The 18,774-nt window shown below is 45.0% G+C and overlaps 1 protein-coding gene across 2 annotated transcripts in view; it reads left to right on the top strand.

The window, feature by feature from the left end:
* Positions 1 to 10,739: 10,739 nt before the first annotated feature.
* Positions 10,740 to 18,774, top strand: part of Snx30 (sorting nexin family member 30) — a 127,883-nt gene continuing 119,848 nt past the window's right edge. The window contains exon 1 of one of the 2 annotated variants that reach the window (XM_050132046.1): positions 10,740 to 11,140. In XM_050132046.1, the coding sequence (XP_049988003.1) occupies positions 10,985 to 11,140 (156 nt within the window). In that variant the 5' untranslated portion in view covers positions 10,740 to 10,984. The remainder of the gene's footprint in view (positions 11,141 to 18,774) is intronic. The other variant, XM_050132045.1, reaches the window with a different exon arrangement.

The following is an 18,774-nucleotide window of genomic DNA, read 5'->3' as shown; positions in this document are numbered from 1 at the left end:
GCACAGGCCTTTAATCCCAGTACTCAGGAGGAGGATTTCTGAGTTTGAGGCCAGCCTGGACTACAGAGCAAGTTCCAGGACAGCCAGGGATACACAGAGATACCTGTCTCAAAAGGAAAAAAAGAAAAAAGAAAACGAAAGAGTAAAAGAAATGGCCACCATAGGTCTATATGTTTGAATGCTTAGCTATCAGAGAATGGCACTATTTGAGAGGGATCAAGAAGGTGTGGTCTTGTTGGAGTGGGTGTTGCGTTGTTGGAGGAAATTTGTTACTTGGGGCAGGCTTTGGGTTTAAAAAAACCCACCCAACTCCAGCATCTGTCTGTCTGTCTGTCTCTGGTTCTCTCTTTCTTTCTACCTACAGATCAAGATGTAACATTCAGCTACTACCCCTGTGCAATGCTATTCGCCATGGTGAGGATAATTGACTAAGCCTCTGAAACTGTAAGCAGTTAAGTCTGGTGTGAGCTGGAGTTATGGTTCAGTGCATAAAAGCACCTCCTGCTAAGTCAGGCAGCCTGAGTTTGAGCCCTCAAACCCACATGGTGAGAGGAGAAAACCAGTTCCCACAAGTTGTTCTCTGGCTGCCATATTTGTGCCTTGGTACACTCTTTTGTCTCTGTCTCTGTCTGTCTGTCTGTCTTTTTCTCTCTCTCAGACACACACACACATACACACATGTATATGCATGGGCATGACTAATAGCCCTGCCTGGCATTAGGAATAGGGGTACAGTGGGCCATCTGTGTTGGTTAATTTTTATTGTCAACATGACACAACCTTCAGTCACATAGGAAGGGGAGCTTCAGTTGAGGAACTGCCCCCCATCAAACTGACATGTGGCCATGTCTGTGAGATAGTGTTTTGATGAATGAGTGAAGTGGTGTGTATGTGTGTGTGTGTGTTTGGTAAATGAGTGCAGTGTGTCCACATATGTGTCCTGTTGTATCATTCTCATTATATTCTCTTGACAAGGTCTCTTATCAGACCTGAGACTAGGCTGGCAGCCAGCAAGCCTCAGTCATCCTTTATCAGTCACTCTCACCCCTATAGTGTAGGCTCATAGGCACATGTGTTGTAAAGGAGATGGTCCCTTGTTTTGTCCCGGCTGCCCAGCTGGCTTACACCACAAATAACCACACAGAAATTGTATTAATTAAAACACTGATTGGCCATTAGCTCTAACTTCTTATTGGCCAACTCTTACATATTAGTTAAGCACATCTCCATTAATCTGCATATCGCCACATGGCAGTGGCTTACTGGGTAAAATTCTAACCTGTGTCCATCTCAGGCAGAGGATCCATGGTATCTCTGACTCTGCCCTACTTCCTCCCAGCATTCAGTTCTGTTTTATCTGCCTACCTAAGTTCTTCCCTATCAACTAGGCCAAGGCAGTTTCTTTATTCATTAACCAATGAAAGCAACACACAAACAGAAGGAACTCCTACACCATTTCCCCTTTTCTGTTTAAACAAAAAGGAAGGCTTTAACTTTAACATAGTAAAATTACATATAACAAAACAGTTATCAAACAAGAATTACAGTAATGTTTATATTTACTTTATCTTTTATCATAACTAAGGAAAATTTTAACTATAAATTCTTCACCTCCATCAAAGACTTCAGAAGGATATAATATTACCTAAGTAAATAAGAAGTGCATTGTAAGCAACTTCCAAAACTCTAGAATTGACAGAGACATCTTGCTGCCTGGACAGTCACCCAAAGTTCTTCTGTACCCTTGGGGCATTCATCTTCAGCCTACAGGACCCTAGTCTCAGTTCAGTCACTTTCTTCTGTATCCTGTAGAATGTCTCGCAGACTCTTTAAGTGGGAACCCCAAAGGATCATCTCACCTTTAGGCAAGCTCAGCAGTCATTTCTCTGTGGGTCATGTATGTCCAGTGAAGCAGTCCAGGCAAGAGCAATTTCTTGCCCTAATGGCTAACCAGCTCCATAAGAAGCCTCTTCAATGCCCATCTTCTTCTTGAAGTAGATTGGTGCTGCCAGGAACAGATGTGTCTCATTGTCATGAAAAGTTCTAAATTCTTAAACATTTTAAATACCATATTCTGTAGCCTTTGAAAGATATGAAGAATGCCTATCCATCTGAAATATTTCTATGCACATCTAGAAAATCTTACTAACATGAGTACAAGCTTGACTATTATAGATGATTATCTATTAACCTATATTTTTAATTATACATTACAATTTTAAATGAGCTACAAAACCTAATACCTTAATCAAGAGCAGAAATACATATAAATATAACAAAATTGACCTTAAATTTGTTTCAATAAACCAAGATTCATACCAATGCAAATTATTCATATCTATATCATATCCCCCTTTAAATATAAAAATAAACAATATTTGGGAATATGGGCACAGTTTTTTTTTCTCCAAACTGCTTCCTGCTGTATGGGGGCACTGTTAATCAGGTCTTTCATGGTGTATCCTGTGTGCTAGGTTCATCTTAGTCAGCAGTTGAATGAAGTAATTTTTCCAGGGTATTTGTGGTGACCTTTCAGGAGGCCTTGGTCCATGAAACCATATTTGTCTAGATGCAATCCACAGGTTCTCATCTTCTGTGAAAACAAAAGAAGAACCTCTTTCCAAAGCACCATGCTCTTAGACCCAAATTTGGAAGTCATGATACCTTTATAATATACATGCTGGTTTAGCTTAGCAGCCCATACAATGAAATGTCTCTCTGTACTTAGCTCCTTCACAGTCAAAAAATTTAATACACAATAAAACACATAATCCAGACTCTGTGAATTTTTCATTTTTATGTGGCTTATTTTTGCTTACTCCCTTAATCTATGACTGTCTGTACTGTCTCTTTAAAGGCTTTATCTTTTTTTTAAAACATTAACTTTATTTTATGACTCTCTATACTCTTTTTCTTTTCTCTCTCAAGCCTACGTATATTTATCCAACACTGTGACCCATTTAGAGATCTTTTATGTCTAAATCTGTCCTATTGTGTATCTTCAATTCTTTACTGTCTAGGAGCACTTCTTAAAAACTTAAGTTGTGCCCTTAGTAGGAGTAATATGGTAACACTAGTTTGCCTGCCCAATCTTTAGACTGAAGCTGAACTGTTATTATGATAAATACAGTAGTTCCTGCTAGCTCTGCACAGTCCATCATGGTGGAGCATGGTGGATCTGCTTGTGTCTCTGAGCTATACACACTGCCCCAGTTCCAGGGATATTGCTAGTCCAAGTTGCCATTAAGCAAGCCACATACAGCACGATGCTCACAAACCCCATCCAAGTGCTTTGTCTCCTGAAAGATCCAGAGGTCACACTGGCAGCATCGCCCAGAAATCTGGCATGTCAAAGCCACCACAGCTTTTTTCTTTTAAAGATTTATTTATTTATTTATTTATTTATTATGTATACAGTGTTCTGTCTGTCTGTATGCTTGCTGGCCACAAGAGAGCACCCACCAGATCTCATTACAGATGGTGGTGAGCCACCATGTGGTTGCTGGAAATTGAACTCAGGACCTCTGGAAGAGCAGTCAGTGCTCTTAACCTGTGAGCCAACTCTCTAGCCCACTGTCACAGCTTTTTTACTGTTATGACTGAATCAGGAAAATCTCTCTAGGAGCTGCAGCAAGCAGCCAGCAAACAGCAAGAAGTTGTGTTAAACTCTGTATTTTTTTTCCTAGAATTCCTTTTTAAGCCCTCTTAGGTTTTATGTGGAGTTAGTTGGCCACATTGGGCCACCAATTGTTGTAAGAGAAGGGGGCCCTTTGTTTGTCCCGGCCACCCGGCTAGCTTACACCCAAAATAATCACACAGAAACTGTATTCATTAAAGCACTGCTTGGCCCATTTGCTCTAGTTTCACACATGTAGCTGTGCCCAGTTTTTTATTTATTTATTTGTTTGTTTGTTTGTTTATTTATTTATTTATTAAAGATTTCTGTCTCTTCCCCACCGCCGCCTCCCATTTCCCTCCCCCTCCCGCAATGAAGTCCCCCTCCAGTTTTTATGTGGGTTGTAGCTCAGGTCCTCACGGTAGTGCAGCAGTCATAGACTGAGCTGGTCTTAACCCAGTTACCTAGTGCTGTGCTTTATCTTCTGAACAAGTTATGTATGCCTCTCTCTGTCCCACTAACATCTGTCCCTCTTCCTCTTCCTCTTCTCCCCTCACCAAATTTTTTGATATAGGGTCTCTCTATGTAGCCCTGACTGTCCTGGAACTTGCTATATAGACCAGACAGGCTTTCTGTCTCTGCCTCTTGAATGCTGGGATTAAAGGTATATAATACCAGTTCCAGAACTTTCTCTGTTTTGAGACATACTCTCCATAGACTCCCAGACTGGCTTGAAACTCACTTTGTAGACCAGGCAGTTATTCAACTTATAATTCATAAGCTTCAGCCCCATGAGATCATAGCATAGTGATATGACACCTAACTATAATATGTATTTCTATGATTTCTATTTTCTAGGGGGGTCATATAATGTATGAAAGCTCAACTTTTAGATGCTTTTTAGTGACATTGCTTAGTGATGAACCAAATGTCATCACAAGGCATATATATCCCAACCAAAGAATCACTCGGTGTTGGTGTTTCTAGATACTTGTCAACTCTCCAGCCCAGGTCCATGCTAGGCAGTCACAACAAAGGAATACCATCCATGCCTTTCTCACTCCCAGCCAACACTGCTTGAGCAGAAAACTGGGTAGCAGATATCCTTAGGTTATGGCAGCAAATTGCATTTCTATGGTCAGCAGAGGCCCCCATCTACCAAGGGTTTACAGTGGAGTTCTAGAAAATCCCCTTCCCCTGGTGATTCATTTCAAGCCTGAAATACGAAATAAATTAATTCACAGTTTAGTTAACCTGTTTCTTTTAAATAAATGTAAGCACCTGATAAATGTTGAAACAAAACAAAACAGCACCAAAAGAAGCTGTAGTAGTTTAATGGTGGGCTGGACATGTATCTCAGTTGGTAGGGAGTTTCCCAGCATGCAGGGAGCTTTCTGTTCGAGCTCTGCTTAGACCAGATATGGTGGCACACACCTGTAATCCCAGCACTAGGGAGGTGGATACAAGAGGATCAGAAGTTCTTGGTTAAATAGCAAGTTCAAGTCCACCCTGGAACACATAAGATCCTGCTTTTTTAAAAGAGAGAGGGGAGGGGGAGGGACCAAGGAGATGGCTCAGTGGGTAAGATCACTTGCTGTGCAAGCATGAAGATCCCAGCATCCATATAAAATCTGGTCCCTGAGTCCTTGCAACCTCATTGTTGGGGGTAGGAAAGATGGATGGATCTCAGGAGCATGCTAAACAGCCAGCTAGTTGAAATGGTAAGCTTCAGGTTCAATAAGAGACTGTATCAAGAGAGTAAGGCAAGAAGTTACAGGACAACATCTCATGTTCTCTTCTGGCTTCCACATGCATGCACATGTGTATATGCAAACCTGCACACACATTCCCAAAAGAAGGGGGGCTTTTAGACTCCTGACCCCACCCTGCTCTCATGTGTATGTGTGTGCACATATAGAAGCAGGAGCTGGATGCTGGGTGTTTTTCTACAAGCATCTGCCACATCATCATCATCATTGGAGACAGGATCTGCACTGGAGTTCACTGATTTGGTTAGCCTGGCTGTCCAGAACCTCTAGGATTCTTTTGTTTTCCCCTCTCTAGTGCTGCACATGACTTTCTTTTCAAGACTGGATTTCTCTGAAGCTTTGGAGCCTGTCCTGCAACTAGCCTTTGTAGATCAGGCTGGCCTCAAACTCACAGAGATTCATTCGCCTGCCTCTGCCTCCCGAGTACTGGGATTGAAGGTGTGCACCACCACCACTCAGCTTTTTTTCTTTTGAGACAGTGTTTCTCTATAGATTTGGAACCTCTCCTGGAACTAGCCCCTGTAGACCAGGCTGGCCACACATGACTTTTCTTAAAAGATTTTTTAGCCTTTATTTTTATTTGATGTAAATGGTGTTCTTCCTACTGTGTACCTGTACATCGTGTGTGTTGGATCCCCTGGGAGTGGAGAGAGAGACAGTTGTGAGATGCCATGTGGGTACTGGGAATTGAACCCAACTCCTCTGGAAGACCAACCAGTGCTCTTAATCCCTGAGCCATCTCTCCAGCTCATTTTTCTTAGATTTATTTATTTTTGTTTGTATGTGCATGAGTGCCTACATTAGATCCTTTGGAACTGGAATCACAGGTAGCTGTGAGCCACCATGTGGATGTTGGGAATCAAACCAGGTCCTCTGTAAGAGCAGTAAGTCCTTTTAACTACTGAGCCATCTCCTACTTGGGGCTCTTTATGGGCTAGTTGGATCTGAACTTGGGCCTTCATATTTGCACAGCAAGCACTTTCACCCATCCTGCCTCTGAGCGTTTTGATGAGGAGATAAAATGATCCTGTCATTCACCCCAGAACTTGTCTGTCCGCTCTTCAGCAGGATTTAATTTCTTGTTTGTAAAACCCTTCAGATTCTGGCTTCAAGTGGATTTGCTTCTATCCTGAGATATCACCAGCTGACTTAAACTGTCTACACAAATTTCTCTCTGTTGGGATTGTCCCTTCTCAGCTGGGTACCCACCCCCCTTGATTGAGACAGCCCTCTGTGGCTTGTTCCAGGTCACTCCAAACGTTCTCTGAAAACCTCCTTTGTCCTCACCAGCCATCCACTTCAGAAGCTGTGGTGTTATTTTGAGGCAGGGCTTGGGATGCCATATAGAATAAAGCTATGATTGTATTAAAAGCCAGAGGAGGAGAAGCAGCTAATACAAACACCAGGAGTTTCTGAGCACACGCTGTACCAAGGAGAAATGGGACAATGCCTTTGTTGGCCCTGATTTGTTTCTGGGGACTGAGCGCTCATATGCTGTCCTGGCAGAATTGCCAGTGAGGTTGACGGGGTTCTTGTTTGGCAAAGTTACTAAATTGTGGGACCCAGGGCTCTCTCTCTCTCTCTCTTGATAGGTCCCAGGCTAAGTGCTTACCATTCTTTGTAGAAGGGAAAGGGCCCATGGGTCTTGCTCTAAAGGTAGATAGTTTATTCTAGACCAAGTAAGTTTGACCATGCCCCAAGGAGCATGGGTCGAGTGTACTCGGAATGACATGTTCTACTGTGGAAGTTCATGCATGGTTCTTTTCTTTCTTTTTTTCCTTCCGAGGCAGGGTTTCACTATATAGCCCTGGCTGCCTCAGAACTCACTATGTAGACCAGGCTAGCTTCCTAGACACCAATTTCTTTCCCAGTGTTGGGATTAAAGGCAAGTTTACCACATCCTGACTTAGGTAAACTTTTATAGTCTTAGAACAAAGGAAAGTCATAAATCAACGTGTTTACCAAATGCATTCATGGGGACATAGTCAGGCTATAGCAAAGTGGGGACATCTCTGCTATAGGCCTCAGATGCTCTCAGATGATGGTTTCAGCTTTCCAGTTGGTGGAAGCTACTCCTTTGGTGAGTTAACACATCCTAAAGATTTTGCTTGATTGTCAAAAGGAAGTTAGATACCAAATACATAGGTATCTTACCATTTATTTATTTATTTTCGTATTTTAGAGACAGGGTTTCTGTGTAGTGCTAGCTGTCTTGGAACTCTCTGTTGACCAAGCTGGCCTTGATCTTCCTGTCTCTGCTGGGATTAAAGGTATGCATCACCATGTCCAGCAATAAATGACTGTTAAGGGAACTAAAGATAACCAAAGACAACCTGCAACATTCCAATATCACAAAGTTGTTGTAGTGGCATTTCATCTGTATTTTAGTAAATAAAACTTGCCTGAGGATTAGAAAAGTAAATCAGACACACTGGTCAGTCTTGCAGACCAGGCCGCAATAACGCACACCTTTGATCCCAGTAGGGACACTAGTTTGCCATAGAAACCAGGCGGTAGTGGTGCACACTTTTAATACCAGAACTAGAGAGGATTATAAAATGGGAGGAGACAGCTCTCAGTCTCAGTCTCATTCTGAGATTCCTGGAGGCAGGTTCACCATTTTTGTACTGAGGTCAAGGTAAGAGCCAGTGGCTGGCTACTTTACTTTTCTGGTCTTCAGGTTGAACTCCAACATCTGTGTCTGAGCTTTTATTAATCGTGCTTCAAGTTGTAATGATTTTGACTGTGGAATCTTAACAGAGACAGAGACAGGCTTTTCCAGCGAAGTGCAGTTCCCAATATGTAGAGCCACTGGGGGTATCCCACAAACTTCCGTGTTTTTCTCAGTGCTCAACCCTAGAAATCCAAGTTTCTCTCAATAATTTCCAACCAACACCACAGGCTTTTGCTATGATAAACTTCCCATGTTCCCTCTTCACCTCCATGTTGCTCTCAGTAGACAGAGTCATGCTCTGGGTCTTAGGTTATGTCAAGAACTATTCCTCACCACAAGGAGCACTGAAATGAAACAGGAAACTGAACAAAAACAGGCAGGCCTCAGCTGAAAACAAATGCTGGAACTTTCCACCAAAAATATTTCCCATAGTTCACTTTCTTTGGTTTTGATAACTACTACAATTTGGATCATTTCGGCCAGATGCCTCTGACTGACCAGGAAAGTAAGTGAATTTTCACATGGCTTTTTAGGAATGCTGGTTCTTCTTTCTCTCCCTCCCTCCCTTCCTCCCTCCATCCCCGTCCCTCCTTCCCTTCCTCTCCTCCTTTTCTTCCTCCCCTTCCACTGTGGAAAGGACTAAAAAAAGTGTCATTTTAACGCAAACTCAGGAGTTTGGGATGCATCATATAATTATGGATATTCTGTGGTTGTTGTTTCATTGAATAGTAGAGGAAGACCTGAGGGGAAAAGAAGAGAATTAGCATTTACAGAGCTCTTAAGGACCTGGATCCTGAGAGTCCCATCTAACTCTCATAGCTGCCTGTGTCCCTAATTGCTAGGCTATGAAACCGTTTTATTGTGTGTGCATGTGCGCACATGCTTGAGGCCCGAGGGACAACTTTAAGGGAGCTGGTTCTTTCATCTCACTCCACGGAGGCAGAGTTTCTCATGTTTCTGTGGAAGCAGCAGCACTGAGTACTCTAGGGTAGCAGAGCTGAGGGCTTCAGGATGACTCTCCTGCTGCTGCCTTCCATCTCGCTGTGGGAGTGCTGCTGGGGAACATCTGGCTTTTCATAGATGTGCTCTGAAGGCTGAACTCAGGTCCTTAGGCACGAGGGGCAGGTTCTTTTGCCTACTGAGTCATGTAATTGGCTCTTCTATGGAATTTTCTTTTGATATTTGTTTTTAATTCATGAGTGTTGTTTAACTTGGGTTCTCTATAAGAGCTGGCTTTGCTCTTAACTACTGAGTCATCTCTCCAGTCCCACTTCTATGGAATATTAAGAGATCCATTTTGTTAACGTGGCCCAATTGTTAAAATAAATACAATATTCAAGAAGAAAATGTTAGATATCTATAGATCAGTCATTTATAGTTTTATTTGCATTTTCTGTTTTAATGAAGAATAAAAGAGTATGTAATGGTTTTAGGCAGTTCCTAAATGTAAATGGATTGACAGTTTTGCCCACCTCAGACTCGGACCTCAGTGCTCCCATGAGACAGATGCATTTAAAATTGTCGTTAGCGCCCTTTCAGTCTTCTTTCCCCAGTCAAGGCAGACTGCTCCGAAGGAGATAAAAGACAGTGCTAAAGGCCCAACTCTTCGTACTATGCCAGAAGAAACTCAAGTTAAATGAGACTCTGGTAGTTATTTTGGGTTGGTTTCAATTCCGCATTTTCCACTTTTGTTTCTAGAAAAAGTGTGGCAGATAGAGCCCTTTGTGAGTCCCAGTGCCAAATCTAGTCACCATTTTTTAGCAGGCAAAACTCGACAAACCTAACAAGTTTGGGGATTGGAAAATGTGTGTCTCACAGTACTTAAGTCATTGCTAGATGGGTAGATGACCCTCTAACTTCTTGGCCTTAGGAACAGAAGTTCCCCTGACAGGCAAAAGGGACGAAGGTACATTTTAAAGAGTTGGGAGTAAAAAAAAAAGGGGGGGGGGCTGGAGAGATGGCTCAGTGGTTAAGAGCACTGGCTGCTCTTCCAGAGGTCCTGAGTTCGATTACCAGCAACCACATGGTGGCTGACAACCATCTGTAATGAGATCTGGCACCCTCCTCTGGCGTGCAGGCATACATGGAGGCAGAATGTTGTATACTTAATCAATAAATAAATCTTTAAAAAAAAAAAGAGTTGGGAGTAATGCCTTGACCATTTCCACCATGCCAGCAAATAAAAGTTGAGAATTCAGCACGGCCGGAGGCCAGCATAGGAACCATCGATGTACGCAGAAGACTGCCCTCGCTCGTAAGGGTCATAACTCGTTCGTTGCACAGGCTATTTACGGGTGCTCACGCTTCTGAGGTTTCGCCTTATGTAAACCCTGCTTAGCTGCAGAAGCCAGACCATATGGGGTCATCAGTGTGGATCTGAAAACATCCCACCCTACCTCTTTAAATGTCCTCCTAGTTTCTCTACTCCTCTGGGCCACGTAACTCTCTACGTTACTAAAATATGCTCCACATTTCTATTTTGGGTTCCTCCTGCGAGTGTGGTGAGGCTGGAAGACCCTGACTTACAACAGTGTCTCCAGAGCCCTTACCCCGTAGCCCGCAGCGCAACTGCCAGTTGGCGCACTTCCTGCCGGGAGGAGGGCGGGGCGGGACGCCTCCTTGCTTAAGCCCCGCCCCCAGCGTCCTGCGCCCCCCCCCCCCCCGCAGGCGAGGCTCCGCGGGGGCGGGGCTGGGAGCCGTGGGCGGCGTGGCGCTGCTAGCTGGGCGCGGGGCCGGAGGGGCTGGGGATCTACCCTGCTCTGCGCGCGGAGCTGCGGTGTGCCTCTTGGGAAAGCCCAGCCTTGCGGACAGGAGAAGCGGCGGGCGGCGGCGGACCCCTCCGACTGGTACAGGGCCTCGAGCCGAGCAGGGCCGAGTGCTGCGGGGGGAAGCAACCGCGGCGGCGGGTCCCGAGCGCTGCGCGCCATGGCGGGCGGGCCCCCCAAGGCCCTGCTGTCCACGGGGCCCCAGTCCCTGCGCGACATGCCGCACCCGCTGGCCGGCTCCAGCAGCGAGGAGGCCGTGGGAGGCGACAGCACGCCCAGCCCGGACCTTCTGATGGCCCGCAGCTTCGGTGACAAGGTGGGGTGCTTGGGTCTGGGGACTCCTGGGGCGGAGAGAGGAAGGGTAATGGATCGAGGGCCACCCCTAACACCGGGCCGTGCTCACTCTAAAGCCCCTTTCCCGGGGATCAGGCGTGCTCTGGCCCCTAGATCCCTTGACCAAAGCGTGTCCTCTTGCTGCCCCCGCGGGGTCGCAGCTGCTGCCTGAGTGGCCAGAGGGCATGTGTTTCCCTGTCTGACTGAGACTGGCCCAGAGCGCGGGTGACAGCTGGTGGGGAGGGGTTCAGGTTGCAGCATGCATGTGGGGGCCCGGGGCTTGTGCTGCAGTACTGGTCTTTGGAAGGGTGGTCCATCATACCTCTAGGTGCATTTCTTGAAGAGGACTGCGGAATAGGAATAACTTGTTGGCGCCTCCAGTTTCTGGATACTGCAAAGAAGCAATAGTTAATGGCTAATGGCTTTCCGGGGTGGGACTGAGCAGTCTTGCTCTTCTCCCCAGTCAGTCAGTCATGTGGGGAGTGATCTTTGTTTAGGTTTGCTGTTTGCCCCAGGAGTCACCTGACTTCGACCTCAGTGGCTGCGGGAGGAGAGTCTCGCTGTGGTTTTCTGTCTGGGGCTTCATTCACCTTCTTTAGCCGGCCACATTGATTAGGGTTGGCAGTGGTAGGTTTTGTGGTTGGCGGAAAGCAAGCTCGCCCTTTGACCTTCTTTGTGCATAGGGAGGCACTTGGTTTTAGAGCTGCACTACCCTCCTGCTGCTTTGAGAGACTGCAAAGTCCAGTGAGGAGGAAGAGGCAGCATCTTCCCCGCCCCCACCCACCATTTCAGCTGTGACCAGGATTTTGAGCACTACCGCTGCCACTTAGTCATGAGTTGTAGACATTTCAGTTGTTCTTAGTTAGCATTTGAGATCAGGGTTTCTTCCTCCTCCTAAAATACTAAGTGAATTCCCCTTTTCCCCAATATTAATGGAATCGAGAGACTTAATTTTTCTTCTTCCCTTAGATGGGAGGGCATATGGAAGGGTAACAGTGCCCATGAGACAGTGTGACTTGATAGCCTCAAACCTTCAGAATAACCGGGGAGTGATATATATTGGTAAAGCATAAGCTGTTGAAATTGACCGATTGAACAGCTCAAAATGTGTTCTTGAACGTATGCATTACCTATGTGGTTATTGTTTTTTTTTTATAGATTTTAAATTATATGAAAACATAGGCAGCTTGCAAACCCTTTACTTATGTTTGACATTCAAAAAGTGATTGTCGAATGCCTGAAAGATAATTTTTTTTTCTTATTAGCAGAGAAATTTTTAATGGATGTCAAATGAGAACTAAAGTTAAACCTTCAATTGTTGTCTTGGTTCTACGTTGGAAATGGAATTATTTTCTTACAGCTGTGTAACAAATGAACCAGAATTTAGCACCTGAAATGATTGTCTGTGGGTCAGGAGGAGGCTGCTATTATCTGAAGGCTGTATTGGGCGGGTTCTAACCTCCATTCCAGGCTTACTCATGTGGCTCTTCACAGGCTGCAGCATAGTATCTGCTTTGTGCAAGAGAAAGTGATTCGAGACAGCCCATCAGCCCTATATAAACTGATCACAAAAGTGACATGCCCCTGCTGTATTTTATTGGTTACGGAGAGACTGATGCATGGGAAGAGAGTGTGAGTTCGAGAGTATTCTGAGAAATGGAGATCACTGTGACCATCTTGGAGCCTGGCTTCTACTGTGTGTGTGTTGTGTGTTGCTAGGAGTTGAACCCAGGCCAAGTGCTCTACCCCTGAGCTACATCCCTTGCCTCATCTACAGCTATTTTCAGTATTTCCTTATGCTTCACTCTTGGGTAGTTAATTCAGAAGTGCAGCCATTTTACTAATAAGTACCCTGGGAAGGTAAGTTCTTTGTCCCACTAAAATCTGGTTGGTTGGCAGGAAGTGAGGCCCATGTCTAAATATGGATGGTTTCTTCCACAGGGTCTTTTCTTTGAGAGAGTCTTGAAGGCACTGTTATTAATTATTCAACATTTAATAAGTATCCTAACAATTGTGGGGAGCATCTAAATGACCCAAGTCTCAAGGGCCTGATTTACAATCAGCCACTTTTCCTTAGAGGCTAAGGTTCTCTCTAGTTGGGAATAATATTTTCTTATCTTGGCATACATGTTTTAAAAGAGAGATTTACTTTATGTGTCTGTATATGTGTGCGTTTCTGTGTGAATGGATGCTGTGTGTGCACAGGTCCCCTCAGAGGCTAGAGAGGGTGTTGGTACAGGCTCTGTGACCTCCTGATGTGACCTCTGGAAGAGGAGGAAGTGATCTAAACTGCTCAGCCATCTCTCCAATTCCTCCCTGCCCCAAGTATTTGTAAGGAGAAGCCAGCCAGCCCCAGAAGTGAGGGCAGTGGATGGGAAGCTCTCCTGGCCCATGTTTGCCGTGCTTGGGCGGCATGTGTTGTTGGAGGTAAAATCAGGTGCTGCAGACTTGTGAGAAGAGGCCTTTTCCTGCCTCTTTAGACACTGGGATTTTCATCGTAGCTGACAAGGATTTAGGTTTGGTCCTGGGTAAGAGGCATAAAGGTTTTGACAGGCGAACACAGGGCCAGGTTATTGTGGAGTGGGGAATTGCTTTCTCTGACCTCAGGTGGTGTCATCACCAGTGTAACAGACACTTCTTCATGGCCTCTTTGGTTCTGGGGTGAATGCTCAATCTGTCAGCTTCTATGTTGTCCAAATTGTGGTACAATGGGAAGAATTTTTCTTGTCTACCAAAGGCTGGATGGAAGAATTCTTCTGATGCTAGCTAACCCCCCCAGCCTTATATTACTTAATTTCCCCCTCCCTAAAATGTTTAATACCACTTGACCTGTTTCTCGTCTTTTTTCCTTTTGTTCATATATTCTGAACATTTCTTCTGTGACGCAGCCTTCGCCTTCAGTGTGCATTCTGGGACTGAATACTGGACCCTTTCAACCCCCGTCTTTGGTTAACCCCTCTCCCCACATCCCACCCGCTTCACTGCCTACTTCCTGACCCTTCCTTCCACCGAGGTGTCCCTTCCTTGTACATTTCATTCACTGGGTGTGGGAATCCAGATCCTCCCCCTTTATCTTTTGAACGCCTTTTCCCTCCTTTAAACCTTTAACCTTCAAACCGAATGCTATATAATGAACTCTGAGACAGAACAGTCAGGAGATTCTGTCTTAAAACAAAACAAACAAAGCACAACAAAAAAAAAAACTAATAATAATAAATACATATACTAAAGAAAGCTAACTAATACCATGGATCGAGTAAGCAATTTTCAACTTTGTAGCCTGGGAGTCCAACTTGACTTCTTCCTGCTCAAGTCTCTGGAATGTCCCCCTGGCACTCATAGTAAAGGCCAGTGTTCTCAGTGGTCCTTCCAGGCCAACATAGTCTGACCCTTTCCCTGTCCCCTCCAGGCTGTTTCCTGATTCACCCTCCCTTCTTTAGGACTCTTTACTGCAGACATCCATTTTGCCACCTCTCTCATTTCCATAAGTCTCAGATTCGCAGAAAATCCTACCCAACAGCCAGTCGTCCTGAAGTTCCCTTTCCACCCCACTTTCTTTCTTCCGTAGCAGTGTATATTCTGAGAACCGGGGTCTTGCTTGATTAGTGAATAATCTTTGTGTTCCTAGAACAGTGTCTGACTCTCAAATATTTTCTGGATGAACAACAACAACAGCAGCAAAAATGAAGTGTGCCTCCAAGAAACAGAGTTGGGTGCTGCTCAGTTGTTTGAGTGGTTGCCCAGCATGTCCTTGACCTGAAGTTTAATCCTCAGCACAGCGAGAGCAGAGCTTGGTGGTGCTACACACACCTGTGATGCTCACACCGGGAGGGGAAGCAGAAGAATTAGGAGTTGCTGTAACAGAGAATTCAAGGCCAGCCTGTCTTTAAAAAAGCAAGAGGATGGAGGTTGGGGAGATGGCTCTGCCCATAAAATAAAGTGCCTGCCTGCTGTGTAACCATGAGGGTTGCACACATCAGTAACTCTGGAATGTCTTGGGACCCGTAGTCAGTCTAGCTGAACTGGTGAACTTCAGGTTCAGCAAGAGACTCTGTCTCAAACAGTACTTGCTAGATGTGATGGAGCACACCTTTAATCCCAGCACTCTGGAGGCAGAGACCAGTGGATCTCTGAGCTAGAGGCCAGAGAAGTGGGGCGGGGGAGGGGTCAGCATGATTGAGGACACTTGCTACTGACCTCTGGTATCCACACACGAGCACGTACATGCATCATGACATCATTTTGCCTTTTCTTTTTTTTTCCTTTGAGACAGGGTCTTGCTATGTAGATCTGTCTGACAAGCCTTGAACTCACAGTGATATGCCTGCCTCTGGCTCCTGGTGTTGGGATTAAAGGTGCGGCTATTATTATTAGTCTTCTTTCCCCCACCCCCAAGTGTGTGTGTGTGTGTGTGTGTGTGTGTGTGTGTGTGTGTGTAAGAACAACTTTTTCGAGTCTGTTCTCCCTTGATTTGTTGAGACAGGGTTTCTTGTTTCTGTGGTGCTACTTAATCCAGGCTGGCCGGCTGTGAGCTTCTGGGCTGTTGTGTTTTCACCTCCCATCTGGAGGTAGGAGTGCTGCAGTTAGAGCTGGACAACACCAGGCTTTCTTATGTGGGTTCCTGGGGATTTAGATCAGTTTGTCAGCATGCATAGCAAGTGCTTTTACCCACTGAGCCATTTTGTTGGTCCTCAGTTAAGATTCTTTTAAAAGGACATAAATCTTAAAAAGCAAACTGGCCATAGGAAAATGTACAAGCTTCATTATTGAAAAGACCCAGATATTTTGGCTTCAGGCATGGCTAAAATAGGTGATGATGATGCTGGGAACCGTCACTTGCAACAAGCAGAAAGGGCACCTCTCTGATAGTTTGGACAAAGCTCTGGCTGGTGTCTGGGCTGGAATTGGGTCAGATACTCACACCTGTTTGTGACTGATCAGACAGAGCTAGAATTTGGTTACCTTTGGATTATGGGACTTTTGAAAATAGAATGTACAAAGTGAGTTTATCTAAAAATGTACCTGTAGATTCTGAAGAGGAAGGTTTTTTTTTTCCTTTTTTTTTTTGAATTTTCTAGACAGGGTTTCTCCGTAGCTTTTGGTTCCTGTCCTGGAACTAGCTCTTGTAGACCAGGCTGGCCTGGAACTCACAGAGATCCGCCTGCCTCTGCCTCCCGAGTGCTGGGATTAAAGGCGGGCGCCACCACGGCCCGGCCGTAAGATGTTATTTTTTGTCTCAAACAGAAACAATGGAGGAATATTGTCTAGCCTGTGGCTTGCTCTCTTCTTTCTTTCTTTCTTTCTTTCTTTCTTTCTTTCTTTCTTTCTTTCTTTCTTTCTTTCTTTCTTTCTTTCTTTCTTTCTCCTCTCCAAGACAGGGTTTCTTTATGTAGTCCTGGCTGTTTTGGAACTCACTCTGTAGACCAGGCTGGCCTCAAACTCACAGAGATCACCTGCCTCAGCCTCCCAAGTGCTGGGATTGAAGGCGTCTGGTACCACATCTGACTCATGTTATGTTGGAATCAAAGGTGTTCGTCATCATGCCTGACTTTGTTCCAAAATTTTACAAAGTGTACTGGCTAAATCTCTCAGACTTTGGATAATTTTGCATCTCATAGATTTAGAATTTCAGAGTTTCAGGTTAAGGATGTCCAACCTACAGTGGCTTCTGTGCCCCATTTCAAGTGAGAACACTGGGTTGAGACAGCTTATCCAGTAAATGTAGCTGCTGAATGAGCCTGATGACCTGAGTTCAATCTCTTCAACACACAATATGTCAGATAGGAGGCAGAGATGACAGGCCAATTGCCTAGAAGCTGGAAGGTCAGCTAACCTAGAGTGCAAGGAGTGGCAGAAACTATAGTGGCCCCGCCTCAACATGGTGGAAGGAGAGAAACAACTCCTGAAAGGTGTCCTCTGACCATCACACCATGGAACACGAACACACACACACACACACATTTAAATCTTAGACCATCCCTGTTATATAGCCAAACTTTAGACTGGGAAATGGAGGCATTTTTAACATTAGGAAGTTTGTCCCAGGCCACAGAGCTTAGCTGTTAAGTATGTAGCATATCCGCTAGCATGTCTTAACGTGTCGCTTTCTCACTGGACAATGAACGCTCAAGAGGCAGACCTCTGCTCTTCTTTGTCTTCTTCCAAAGCATCTAGCACAGAGTCAGTCAGATATATGGTTCCAGAAGTAAGGATTTGAAGGTACCTGCACTTGGCTACGCAAATGGGTTACATACTTTCTGGCCTCTGTCAGTTCTCAAATAGGACCCCTGAAACCCTGATTATCCCTGGCTCCCCATTCTGCCCCTACATACACAGGAGAACCCACACAAATGACAGTAATTCTTTTTTTTTTTCTTTTCTTTTTTTTTCTGGTTTTTCGAGACAGGGTTTCTCTGTGGTTTTGGAGCCTGTCCTGGAACTAGCTCTTGTAGACCAGGCTGGTCTCAAACTCACAGAGATCTGCCTGCCTCTGCCTCCCGAGTGCTGGGATTAAAGGCGTGTGCCACCACCGCCCGGCCATGACAGTAATTCTTATTTGCTGCTCTGGCGGTCAAAATGAAAGACTATATTTAGCTAGAGTTAACATTCATAAATCACTAGTGTCCCTTGGCCCAGCGGATGTCTTATGTACTTGTTTTGCTTTGGGAAGCTCTTGTCTATCATGGAACACCTGTCTTCCCTACAGCCTCCACTAGCCTTCAATTTCCAGGTGACTATGGTGTCCTGCCATCTCATTACTGTCAATGCCTTCTGTGTCTAAGTTCTTTTTCCTTTATTCTTGCTATGCTTTATTCTGACTGGCTTGGTGCTTGCTGTGCAGCCCAAGCTAACCTAGAACTCCCTGCAGCACTTTTTGTTTAAGTTCTGACCCCAACTTCTTCATCCTGCGCTCTCAGTGATATTCAGACCTACGGTTATTGCTCATCTGAATAGAGTTTCCCAGGGCAACATTCATGTGAGGAAGCTTTCAACAGCGAGCTTTGAACAACCTCTGTCCTGAAATAACTTATGAGCATCACATTCTGGTCATCTGAACACATCATGGAGCCTTCCCTTCCTATCTGAATCCTCCTCCTCAGGGAAGGTGTGGATCCTCTCAGGTGCGTACAGATCATTGCACTACTAGGCCAGTCTCAGACTCCACCCAGTAGAGTCAACTGAATACTTCCTAATTCTTCTTTGCCAGGCAACAACTCCAGTCTTCGCCAAACTCCTTCCTATCTGCCCTTTCACTGTCAGACTCTTCCTATCCCAACCACAGAATATAAATTCTCTCACTGAAAACCCCTGGAGCATTGCACTGGCTAATACTTACCAAAACAAAACAAAACAACAACAACAACAACAAAAGACAAAAAAAAACATTAAAAGAAGAAAATGATCCTCGACCGTCCATATCACGGCACTGAGAGGTTTTCAGCCCCCTCCTACCCATGCTCTCTGACTGTCCCCACCTTAAGGCTCAAAAGCCATGGCTTGCTCTTGACTTAGTCATCTACTAAACACAGTTCTCCCCACCTTGGGAGCTTTGCTTAAACTACTTCCCCAGCTGGTTCTTTCCTCACATTGTACTTTATCTCCAAACACCCCCTTGAG

The sequence above is a fragment of the Alexandromys fortis genome, unplaced genomic scaffold, assembly GCF_014885135.2.
Source record: "Alexandromys fortis isolate MF-2015 unplaced genomic scaffold, M_Fortis_MF-2015_v1.1 scaffold_393, whole genome shotgun sequence".
In the NCBI taxonomy this organism is placed as follows: Eukaryota; Metazoa; Chordata; class Mammalia; order Rodentia; family Cricetidae; genus Alexandromys; species Alexandromys fortis.
Note: the sequence above shows the minus strand (reverse complement) of the source record. Positions and strands in the feature narration are given on the sequence as shown.